General features: G+C 37.3%; 1 protein-coding gene across 6 annotated transcripts in view; it reads right to left on the bottom strand.

Moving 5' to 3' along the window:
- The window catches only part of tbc1d32 (TBC1 domain family, member 32), a 71481-nt gene that overhangs the window by 54606 nt on the left and 4716 nt on the right, over positions 1-12159 (bottom strand). For all 6 annotated transcript variants that reach the window (XM_071467980.1, XM_071467981.1, XM_071467982.1 and 3 more), the window contains exons 8-19: positions 11669-11772; positions 11517-11578; positions 11044-11194; positions 10800-10859; positions 9847-9946; positions 7430-7567; positions 6201-6290; positions 5041-5183; positions 4240-4367; positions 3323-3524; positions 1696-1775; positions 439-577 (exon numbers count right to left, since the gene is read on the bottom strand). In XM_071467980.1, the coding sequence (XP_071324081.1) occupies positions 439-577; positions 1696-1775; positions 3323-3524; positions 4240-4367; positions 5041-5183; positions 6201-6290; positions 7430-7567; positions 9847-9946; positions 10800-10859; positions 11044-11194; positions 11517-11578; positions 11669-11772 (1397 nt within the window). The remainder of the gene's footprint in view (positions 1-438; positions 578-1695; positions 1776-3322; positions 3525-4239; positions 4368-5040; positions 5184-6200; positions 6291-7429; positions 7568-9846; positions 9947-10799; positions 10860-11043; positions 11195-11516; positions 11579-11668; positions 11773-12159) is intronic.

Raw genomic sequence — 12159 nt, forward strand, 5'->3', positions numbered from 1 at the left:
ACATCAGCTGTTGCAAAGTTTAGATTGGGGATTGAAAACTAGGTTGAGAATAATATTAGTAGTGATGCTCCTTCATTAGTCACAGTTGAACGTGCCATTGAGCAAGTCACGTAACCCCCAAACTGCTCCCATGAGGTCTCTCAATTACTTAACACACCACTGTAGTCACTGTGGATTGGGCAGTTTCCAGAAATCACTGTGTTACTGTTAAAGAACATTTGGCTCAGCAAATGTAAAGGCTATTAATAAAGGTTGGGGGGGGGGGGGATCAGAGCAGTTTGCCTGGCAAACTGAGTATAACTACATAAAAGTGCTGGAGAAAAGCAAAAATTTTGATCTTTATTTTCTTTAATGATGAAAAAAAACAAGGAAGAAGCCAAATTTAAAATGACCACAGTTATACTTGGTTGCATTGTGAAGTTCAGTGTTTGTTATTACCTGTAGTTTTTTTGTAAAGCGAGAGAACATGTAGGAGACACATTCATTAATGGCTCCTGTCTGCTGGAGCAGCAGCAGGCCTTTAGGAGTTGAAGCGAAGTTCAACAGGCTGTCCAACAACGTTTCCTCCCAGATGAGCCTGATCCAAAGCCAGACAGAAAGAGACTGAGCTGCAGTGCAAAGTATACACACTGTGAGAAACACAATGTTTGAGTCACTGAAAGTCCATGCTTTGTTTAACAGTAGTTCAGCCAAGATTTTACTTAATGAGTTCCTTACACTGATCCTTGTTAATTGTGAGGTTAACACAAAGAAGATGGGATATTGATCCATGCAAAATGAAAAACAAAGATCTTGCTTGATTTACTGTGGTCTGAACAAGCTGTGTTGTGTTAGCATCATCATCATCATTTAAATTTACTGACGACAAAAGTAACAACTCTCATATCATGCAGTCAGTCTCTTGTGTTACAGTGTCATGATTTCACTGCTGCACACAAGTTTGGCTGTTCAATCATTTAAACTTTTGTTCTGTGTATTTATGTATTTTAAATCAGAGCCAGAACCAAAATTAAACATTGAAAAAAATCTAGTTTTGTATTTTGCTCCTGAATTTTTAATGTGACATTTCCGGCGGGGGGAGATGTGTACACCTCTTTGTAAACCAATTTTATTATTTAGTTTGATGAGCATTGTGCTGTTGAAGATGAAGAAGATTTCTTGAATATGTTGAACAAGTGTACAAAAGGATTTTCATGCAGATAGACTGGAATGCACTGTGTTGGTCTGGAGTGAAACATCTGAACTTACTGGTTTCTCATTTTGTTTTCTATTGCATAAGCTACATTGCAACGCTAAGGGAGCCTATTCCACATGCTAGCATAGGGGAAGGTGTTGTCAACTAAGTTAAACCTGATTTTACGGTCTCCTAGCAAACATGAAACACACTACTCCTTGACCTAAATTAGGGCTCAGAAGCACAATGTTCTCGACTGGTGAGAACTGGTTATATAACGGGTATAAAGGCCTATATTTTGTTTATATTAGCTGTCAGTGCACACATGTTAGTAAAGATATTCATATTTGTTGTTTTGCAATCACTTAAAATGTTCCCTCCTGCATGTGAAACAGTGTTTATAGTCATATTTGACAAGTGAACAAGGCAACTGTTGAAGGCTTTTAATTAAATTTTAAATAAATATAATGTGTGTGTGTGTGTGTGTGTGTGTGTGTGTGTGTGTGTGCGCATAGCCTCACATGTCCTGCAGTTCCTGGGTAGATGCTCCGCCTGTGGCCCCGGGTACTGGGGTAGGTACCCTTTCTGACAAGGAACTTGTCTAGAAATAAGAAAGGAGAACGTGTTAGTTAAAGTAGTATTCCATCCATGTGAATGATTGTAGCCACATCTGAGGGTTCTTAATTATTCACATCAGGCTGCTAGAACAGTCACAGTTGCTGTTTTTTTCCTTTTTCAACATTAAACTTACAGATTCATATTGGACTATTTCTAAGTGTACAAAGAAAATGATGGAAACCAGTTGTGTTTAAATTTGCTGATTCTTTAATGTGAATTTTTACAATTAGCCTTTATGTTTTGTCTTAACATTGCTGATATCTATAATTGACAGAAATACAATTAGCAGGAAATGTAAAGACCCAACTGTTTGGGTTTGATGTTTACACTATATGTGAGAGCTTGGTGCATCTTCAACAAACTAAATGAGCCCACTACTCATGCAGACTGAATTTATCTCCATACTATAACAGACTGTGCATTAACACAATATTTTAAAAGTTTATAAACCATTTAACACCATCTGACAACAGTGAAAACAGGATCCAAACTGTCATTCTAGATAATCAAACATTTGACTGGCAACTGCTCTTTCCCCACTGTGAGCTAATTAAAATCACATGCTTCCATAGCGTGCCTTCCACAAACTTTAGGGGCCAGGTTCATGTTTGTTAATAGTGGGTGGACTGATGTCAGTGTTCTAGTTAAACCATCTAACACAAGGAAAAAAGATGAGGGCTTTGATCAGATATAGTGCATTATATAGTCCGTACATGATGTTCAGTGTTCTTTTGCAGTACGTGCAGGTTCATGATTAATATTTAACACAGAGGTTAAGTCAGAAGGAAGTGAGTGGGAAAATGTAGACTGATGCCAAGAAGTTAATTTTTGACATGGGTGACAAGGAGGTAAGACGTGTGGTAGGACTGCTTGCTAAACTGACAAAAATCTACCACTGAGACATTAGTGAGGTCTCCTACTCAGCAGAAGCAGTGCTACAGGTCCTCTTTATGATGCCTCTGTAACTATACCGTACCAGCAGTGGTTGGGAGTTGATTTTGGTTTTGGTTGCACATTCAACCATGTTTTTGTTTTCAGTTTTATTTTTCCAGTTTTGTTTTTCCAGTACAGACAGTATTACTGAAGACACTCTGATTCTGATGCTTTGCTATGACAGAAGCAGTATTCTAAACTAAAGGAAGCAGATAACAATGGTTGGTTAATTCCCTCATTTTCAAGAAATTGTGGTGGATTTGCTGTGGTGAATGAACAAAGAGAGAACGCTGCATTCATCATGCAAATGAAACATGACAGGAGCATTCTAGCCTAACTGATCATTAGATGTAGAATTAGATTCAGATACAAATTTAAGCCACAATTTCTCTGCATTTACACAATCTGCCTGTAATAAATAACCAATTCAAAACAGCAAAAACAGTAATATAACGCTAATTTGTTTTCCAACGCGTTTAATGATTTGGTTTTAAACATATTTGTTGTTTTTGGCATTTAAAGTACTTTTAAACTGTGTTGAGCCAGCTAAGCAGCTCATTCTGACAAGTGTTATATCCACAGATGAGGTGCAGGTACCTTTTTCCATGCAGCAGCTATAGCTTTGTGCAGGCCGTAGGGTCGGAGGACCTGCAGACCCTCACAGGTGTTGTATATCTGCCTGCAGACAAAGATGAAAGCTCCACATAATGTATGGGACACGTCAGATTCACTTAGTGATGACAGCTCCTTATCCAGCAGCCTCAGGGTAAACTGCACAATGACGAGAGCAGCAGAGGTTCTGTAGAGGAGAAAGATAGTGGACAAAGATTTTTGTGAAGACGTTTGGGAAGTTATGGTGTACTTAAGTGCTTTCCTTTCCTGGTTTGTTAATGTTTTCTTAATGTAAGATATGCTAGTACAGTATTTTAGTTCTCTCTGATTTTGAATTTTAACAGTCTGGACTCCATTTCTTAACTCCTTGAGTAACAAAAACTACAGTGAGTGGGATCCCTCGGGCATTCATTAGCACAACATTATTGGAGAAGGTTGCATAAATACAAAATTGAATAGCACTCTTACGTGCATTAGTGCATACGTAAATTTAATACTGATATCTGGTAGTAGCCTTGGAGAAAGTACTATTGTTAATTCAAAACAACAGGCTGTTGGACAGACTAAACACACTGAGGTTATCATCATGGTCAGTCAATTAAAACAGAATACCAAACTAACCTGGAGACACTGAGTGACCCTGACCAACTTAAGGAAAAAATATTTCTAAGTTTTTGCTGTAGTTGCTCAAGTTGATCAAAAATTAAAATCGCACTGACTGACAAACCAGTAACATCCTCAGGTCTAATCTGCTCTCTGTGCAGAACCAGAAGGATTGGTTATGCAACTTAAATCTCTATTGAAGACTTCTGGCTCAGTCAGGGAAATATAATTTATTCATTACTGTCAAAAATACAAAATGACACTGTGTATTTAATCCCCATTCAATCACACTGTCTCACCTCTCACTGTAGGCCACAAGGAGATTCTTCTCATGTAAGAAGAGAGCTAATCCCCTGTCAGTGTTTGCGATGCGAGCCAGAACGTCAGCGATGAGAGTCAGTGTTGCTGCAGGAGACTTTAATTTAGCCTGCAAACCGAAAACAATCAACAGACAAAATTACCCAACATCTTCAGAGACAAGTGGAATCCCAGGAGGGACAAACACATATTGAAAATTGAAATAACATCATTAACTTTGACAATGATGGAACTGAGAAAAGCTATTATATTTCCATAACTGATGGTTTCACAATTTCAAACAGTTTGTGAAAGGCTGACCAATGACTGTTCTGTGACAAGGTAACAATTATTCTTTTGTGTCCTAAAATGACTGTAACACAAACTAAAGTAATGGTTGTTTTGAGTCACAGTGAGACATCTTTTAATCTGACCATTGTCTTCTCCAGAATTTTAATCTAGCAGGTTGAGAAAGTCACTTGAATAGAATTTAGCATTAGAAAGGTCACAACTGAAATGTCCAATAATGAAATTCTTGGGTTAATAACTGTATAATGATATGTGGTGCATTCCAATACCAACATATCTGTGATATAAAGTGTAAGGTACATTCATATATTAAAATATACATATTACTTCATGTTACTCTTTGGGAGTCTGTAACTGTCTAACTGTGTTGTATTTGAATTGTCTTTGTTGTTTGTGTTTTTTGAACAGTGAAAAATAATAAATATATTTATAAATATATATGTATGTATGTGTGTGTGTGTGTGTGTGTGTGTGTGTGTGTGTGTGTGTTTGACCTGCTGTCCATTCAGCAGTGCTATAATAGGAGCCAGCAATGTCTCTATGACAGCAGCCTGGTAGAGACACTCTGCAGCACACTCTGTCCTCTCACACAGCATCCACAGCACCTCAATCACCAGAGTGCTGGGCGACAAAGAGTCTGAACACACAAACAAATTATGTTTTAAGACAGACAGTAAACACATTGCCCTGCTTGTTCCCTGTCAGGACCCTGGAAATTTAATTTGGTCAAAGTGGCTTTTGGCAGATCTGCGGGATGCTCTGGCTTTTTCCTATTTTCCTATACATTTTTGTAGAGTTAATGTGGAGTGAAGATTGCATTTAGATGATTTAGACTGTTGATCTATGCAAATAGTAAATCTGATGAATCAGGACACACATTTATACAGTTGTCTATGGGAATTGTAGTCTTGAGACCAATCTTAGACAAGATGCAATTACTTTTAATACTTAAACCTAATCACATTTTGGATATATTTATCATCACTGAACTGAAGTTAAACTTTGGAGGAAAAAGAGGAGCTTTTCTGAGAACAATAATATTTTCTATGACTAGGATGTTACAAAAGTGTATGTCATCATGTTTGTGTTTTTGTTTAAAAGCATTGCCTAATTGAAATGGAAATTTAAATACTTTACCTTCCTGTAAAGAATAAATCTCTCACATACATATGTAACTTTTGTTTTGTTCTGAACTTTTGTTCAGAAGTAACTTCTGTTACTTCTGACTTCATTCAATTAAGTCATACTTTCAAACTGGTGCTATGTGTGATCCTCATCAGACTACAAGTAAAATATTAATATAAATCCATGACTTGCTCAGCATGAGTCCCTGCAGCAGCCAAAGGAGATGATCCTCTGACAAAGTCAAGGTAGGGAACACTTGATCACTGGCAGCCAAGTCACTGCATAGAAATTCATGGGAATGAATTGGCAATAAAGCTAGGTCTTCCAGGAGACAAATGTAGTACTGCATGACTCAGTACAAGGTTAAGAGATAAAAGATATGGTCTGAGGAATGCTGTTACGCCTCACAGGGAGGGTCACCATGTTCCCTCAGTCCCTGATATCAGTCTCAAAGTCTGAAGAGAATACAGGGGCAATGCAGAAACTCATTGTCATAGTTTATGTTTTTGTGTGAGTGCGTGGGGCTCACCTGTGTGTGATGCATCACTGTGTGGAGGCTTGGGGTGTTGGTACATGATGTAAATCAGGATGACAACCAGGTCAGTCAGGCTGACTGGCTCTGAAACACAGACATGATGAGTAAATGAATCAACAAGTCTTGTGATTCAGGGCCCAGACAGCGACACCAAAAATAATGGTTACTGCTGAGAAGGAAACTGACGTTTTAGTAGCCTTGGAAATAAGGGTCATCTTGGTGTGTAATTCCCAAGAACAATCTCAATTACACTACATTTCCAGGACAGATTTTATTTCTTTAGGCTCCAGGAACAGAACTTTTTCACTATTTTCTGACATTTTATACCCTAAATCATTAATCCACAAATCAGAAAAATAACTGATGAATGCAGCTCACTTTCTTAGTCTATACTACATCATATGATGTAAATGTGACAAGCACATTATGTGACACTTGTTGCTTAGGACAGTTGATGACTTGCCATCACCTATTCCTCTAGCAGCAAAAGCAATTATATTGTAAAGAATGGATGGTTATGGTTATGGTTATTCTGATATTTTCAAACTGTGTTGATAATAAATCAACAACTCGAGACTGCAATCGAAACTGGTTCAGGAAGTGACAAATACTATGATACATATGGGTGAGACACTGACTTTGGTGACTACTTCAAGGTGTGGACAGACTCATAAGGGTGGCCTTATGATCAATATAAAATATTCTAACGTCAGTGATTTTATTATCTCCAGACTTACTTGGAAGGAGTGTGAATAATGGTTCATTAAAGAAGGTTAAGTGCAGTGACAGCAGACATTGAGTCTCTTTTAAAGGTCTGACAAAGCATCAATAATGTTACATAACTATCAGTAATTAAGATGGGGTGGAGGAGGAAAAAAAAAAAAAAAAAAGAAAAAATCACTATGCAGGGCAACTGGAAGGAGTGGTGCAAGCTGATCAGACACATTCCTCATGAGGTTATCTGCTGTACAGAGTATTTTATTGTAAAATCAGCAACCAGCCCAAGGTAGCATAGTAAGATATCTATTTGTGCCTTTATCTGCAAGTCATTCATTTAACCACAACTTTATGGATGGACAATATATAGTATCAGGCTTTTTACAGTGTTTAGACATCAACTACAGTCAAACTTTATACTTCTTTTAGTGGAATAAAAACATTGAAATATATACCACACATGCAGTGACAGATATTGAAAAGTGTTTAAAGAATGAGTTTTGCACCTTTGCGTTTCCTCACTTTAATGGGAAACAATTTTCTTCCATTGGTGTAGATGAGGAGTTTCCCCAGGACACACACAGAGTGGACAAAGAAGGCGTATTCAAGCTCCTTTCCCGAATAAACACTCCTCTGGACAGAAACTGAAAACGACAGAAAATAAATTCAGCAGAGCTGAGAAAAAAAACAGAGAGGAAAGTAAAAATGTAAACTGAACGGTTGTGTGTACATAACATTCAAGGGAAAAATAGAAAAGCTAAGGACAGGTTAATGTTCGTAAAGTTTGTGAAAACAATTTTTTTAATGATCTAATATGCTAACTACTACCCATAAGACTACAATGTATGACCATGTTGTGATGTTATGGTGCACAGACAGTTTCTGTGTCAGACTGAGATTGATTGTGGAAAAAAAAGTATGCGGCAGCCTTGCAGGGCCTCCAGGGTGCAGAAAATCAAAAAGAAGGTACAGCTCAAAAGACTCTTTTGTGAGGAGTGTATCAGTATCAGTGGCAAAGAGGTTGGTGTATCTCTGCTCATCCAAGACAAAGTCAAAATGTTGAGTCTCGAGGAGCCAGCTGGCTGAGAGGAGATAACACACTGAGACTGACGTTCCCTCACACCCCATCGACCACTGTGTTCATTCTCATTTCATTAATTTTCACACTTAAATGTGCAACTCCATGTGTAGCACTTTACTGTTTATTATTATTCTAAATGTTAATTTTGCAAAATTACATTGAATACTGTAAACAAACAAACCATTGCTGAGAGAAAGAAGGGGGGGCTTACGGGAAATGTCTAAATTTTAAGAAGCACAAGTTCCAATTATTACAAGGTATTAGAGTGAAGTTAATAATGACATAAAGTATCCCACTGTAAGTCGAGAGAGGAAGTGCTCTTCCTTGAGCACGGAGGTTCATTCTTGACCTTGGGAACAGTAGCACAGTAAAATAATCTTTCAAGAATTCCATTTACTAGCTTTTCCCTCTCAGCCACATCTCACTGTCTTCTTCAGCAAATGTAATCCTCCTACAGCTGGGGTTCAATAGCATTTTATTACATTCCCTGAATCTCTTATAAAGCCTAAAAGGTGCCACATTTTAGTTTTCTTCTAAACAAAAGTTCAATGTACATTCAGTGTTACTTCCGTAAAACACATTTTTTTGCATCTTTGAGATTTAACAGATGCTGAATACATTTCCTTCCTCATAAAACAATATTTTTTACAATTTTAAATCCTAAATTCTTCATGTTTGCTGGCTTGCATTCTTCTTCTTCTTCTTTCCTTTTTTGGCACATTGCTACACTTCTTTGTGGACTACCACCACCAACTCCTGTTTCCAAAACTGGCTGCAGGAACCTGTATAACATCATTGGCATGTGTACTTGTTCGTCCTAGTGTGCGTAATATAAAACAAACAGAGTCACACTAGTAAAAACATTTCTCCATTGTGTGCAAGATATCAAAGGTCCATGGTGTGCCTCTATTTTTTTCAACTGAAGTTGTAACTATAACTCAGAGATATACAGTATAATAACCCTTTGTTGGCTGAGGAGGCAGAAACTGCTCTGAGTGGTGGTCTAACTAATGTTGACAACCTGTAGCTACAACCTGAAAATGACATGAGCAGATGAAGATATGAAATTTTGATTAAATATGTATTTGACACTTTGAAATAATAGCTGTAACCTGACTTTTACACCCTATTAAAATGATAACATAAGAGTCCTTCAGTCTAAGTGTTTTTCATTTCTCTCTTTGCTGATAAAAAGGATGGAGGGGCGATAAAACTTTTGATAAGAGATTCAACCATCAAAACAAGAATTGAGAATCTGGGTATTTTGTCTGTCTAGGAACCTGATCCAAAACAGAATGAGCTATCTGAACCCAACCCTAACTTTTTAGTATGTGAGCCAAATAGTGCCCAAAATTGTATTAGTCTTATTTTTATTAATAGTGGCTTTAATATAATATTCATATAAATGCCTCTGTCTTGTCTAGTTTACCTTGAGCTTAAAAATTTACTCATATCTTCCATTAAATTTTCATTTTTTATTTCTCTTTAGTACCTCTGTCTGCTTTATCTTTTGTTTCTTCTTTTAAATGTTTTTCTCGCACTCCTCTGTTCTAATGACTGCAGGAGCAACGTGTGTACAGAAACTGAATAAATTATGACAGTAAAATCTAGGTCCAAATACATTTAACACCCACAGGCCTCAAATGAAGCATTACTTTCTCATTAAGCTTTCACAGTGGTGCAGCCTGACTATTATTTTTTGGTGTGTTTCAGCATTACTGAAAATGTGCTGATGTTTACCACATACAGTGAGACTCAGGGTGAAGATTGGTATTCACATACACTTGAGAGAGTTCTTTAACCTGTTGAGGAAATCATGTGTTTATGGACTGTTTTACTTACCACTGCTCTGCTGCTCCACTGACTGGAGATCAGTCGTCTCACTTGTGAAGTGTTCACATGATTCACTGTAATGGATACACTGCTGCAGAGCTGCAACAACCTGAAAAAAGAAAATAAAGGGATTAAAACAATGCATGTTGCTGTGGTTGCTGCAAATATTATATTAGTTCACTGTAATTACAGCTCCTGCAGAGCCAAATTTAGATGCTGCTCTGAACAGGCCAAAAACAACAGGCTTACTGAAGAATTCAGTCAGAATGTCAATGCAACCTCGTCTTATCAAACCTCTTAATCAAGAGTTTTAAGATTGCTTTAGATTACTTGAGAGAAAGTTCCAGAGGTGATCCCACAGTAATCCTCTAAAGTCAGAGTCAGAGTTGAGAGGAGTTTAGGATTATACAATCAATTCTTAAATATCTAACTACTTGGTCTGTATTGTGCCCGTTTGTCTCAAAGACTCCTACATTGACCTGTACAGTTTGACCGTGTGAATTATTCATATTCAACCATATTCAGCCAATGTCTTTCACAATCCTTTTCTTTCTCAACACCTGTTTTTATTCTGAATACAAATATATCCTGGTAGTAAAGGTGGGAACAAGAGGAGCAAGTTCAGCTTATCTCTAAGGTCCAATGATGAAACCAGAAAACGCAGAAAGGAAGAACATTTCCACCTCCAACAGTAACTGAATCTGTACTTAAGCAATTCCACTGCCCTGCAAGCATAAATGAATCTGTTCCAGTTTCCTACCTTTTCCTTGTTCATGAACAGACCTATCTTTTTAAGATACACAATGCCTTGGGTTCTGTTTCCTAAATGGGGCGCAGGTTTGAATGCCTTTCTGAAAATACTTCTGATGTACATTTGCTTGGGTGTTTCCTTCCATGGCCACAATTCTCAGAAGTACAAAAGGAGTTAGTGAGAGACATTGATTATTGTGTGAATCACTCACCAGAGACTTGTATTTTCTCTCCAGGAGTCTTAGAACCACGGTCCTACTGTAATAGCCATGCTGAGATAGATCAAGAAAGAGAAAGATAGAAAGAAAATACAGATGCATGTGAGAAAGAGATAAAGAATATTATTATTATTATTATTATTATTATTATTATTATTATTATTGAGAAATACATAAAAACAATAGTGTAGACAAATATGACTTCTACACAGAACACCTGTTAAGCTGCAATACATACCATCCACTTTTTAAACCAGGTCGCTTTAATATCCATTAAGGTCAGTAAGTGAATTGGTTCCAAGGCTTTTTCTGTCCCAGGAGAGGAGGAGCCATGTTCATGATGGAAGGACAGTAGGGAGAAGGTGCTTTCTATAACTTCCTCCATGTACCTAAAAGCAGGATAAAAAGAAGAAGACCAAAACAAATATACTAAACATATATTATCATTAAAGTAAAGTAAACTACATTTGGACTAAACCATGTGGTAAACTGTTTTAGCATAGAGTACATTTATAAGAACATTTGCAGAACATGCAGCTCAAGATATGTGCACCAAAGCCCATGTTACTCCAAACTGCAGCATTTTTATTTTGAATCACATTTTGTCATAATTCAATCCGTGGCATCTGAGATAGACAGTGAATGATACAGGGATCAGCAAGTGGAGAGAAACCTGTCAACCCTGAATTCACTGTGGGCACCACTACTTACTTCTCTGGATGACGGATCCAAAACGTTGTCACCTCCTTTTGAAAGTCATTCATCAATCGAATCTGAAACAGGAGCAGGAGAAAAAGCTATAATGTGTTTCTATGGTGACTGATGATGATGTTTTAGATGGTGTTAAAGGCAAGGTAGTGAACCTGTTTGAGAAGACGAATGATCTCAGGTCTGTTAATGTCGATGGTAGCTGAACCCGAGGGGAAGCTCAGCTTGTAGGACAGAAAACTTGACTCCACACTTTTAGCTGAAAAAGGTTAAATATACATATTACAACAATAATGTGGGTGTTCAAATACATAATGCAGCATAGACACAATAAATCTACAGTGCATATATTTTTCTTTTTACAATTCAAAGTCATTTACGTAATAAAAGAAATTAAAAGCTGAATTGTAAAACTACACAGTCCCTACAGAAACTGTCAACATTGAAGCCCATGAATTATTGGCTCAGTAAACAATAATTCCAATGATTTGATGATGATTGCTGTGAGTGAGCTCTGTGGATTCATCTCCACAGAACTGGGGTGGAAGCAGAAACCTGAGAAGTGGATATCTCAAAACTACTACGTCTGCCTGGCTAGATAAGTAGAAATACTGCAGTTACTACTGTTATGGATTTCATTTTGTCT

The sequence above is a fragment of the Trachinotus anak genome, unplaced genomic scaffold (assembly GCF_046630095.1).
Source record: "Trachinotus anak isolate AG129_WGS33_773 ecotype Australia unplaced genomic scaffold, CSIRO_AGI_Tana_v1 ptg000031l, whole genome shotgun sequence".
Classification (NCBI taxonomy): domain Eukaryota; kingdom Metazoa; phylum Chordata; class Actinopteri; order Carangiformes; family Carangidae; genus Trachinotus; species Trachinotus anak.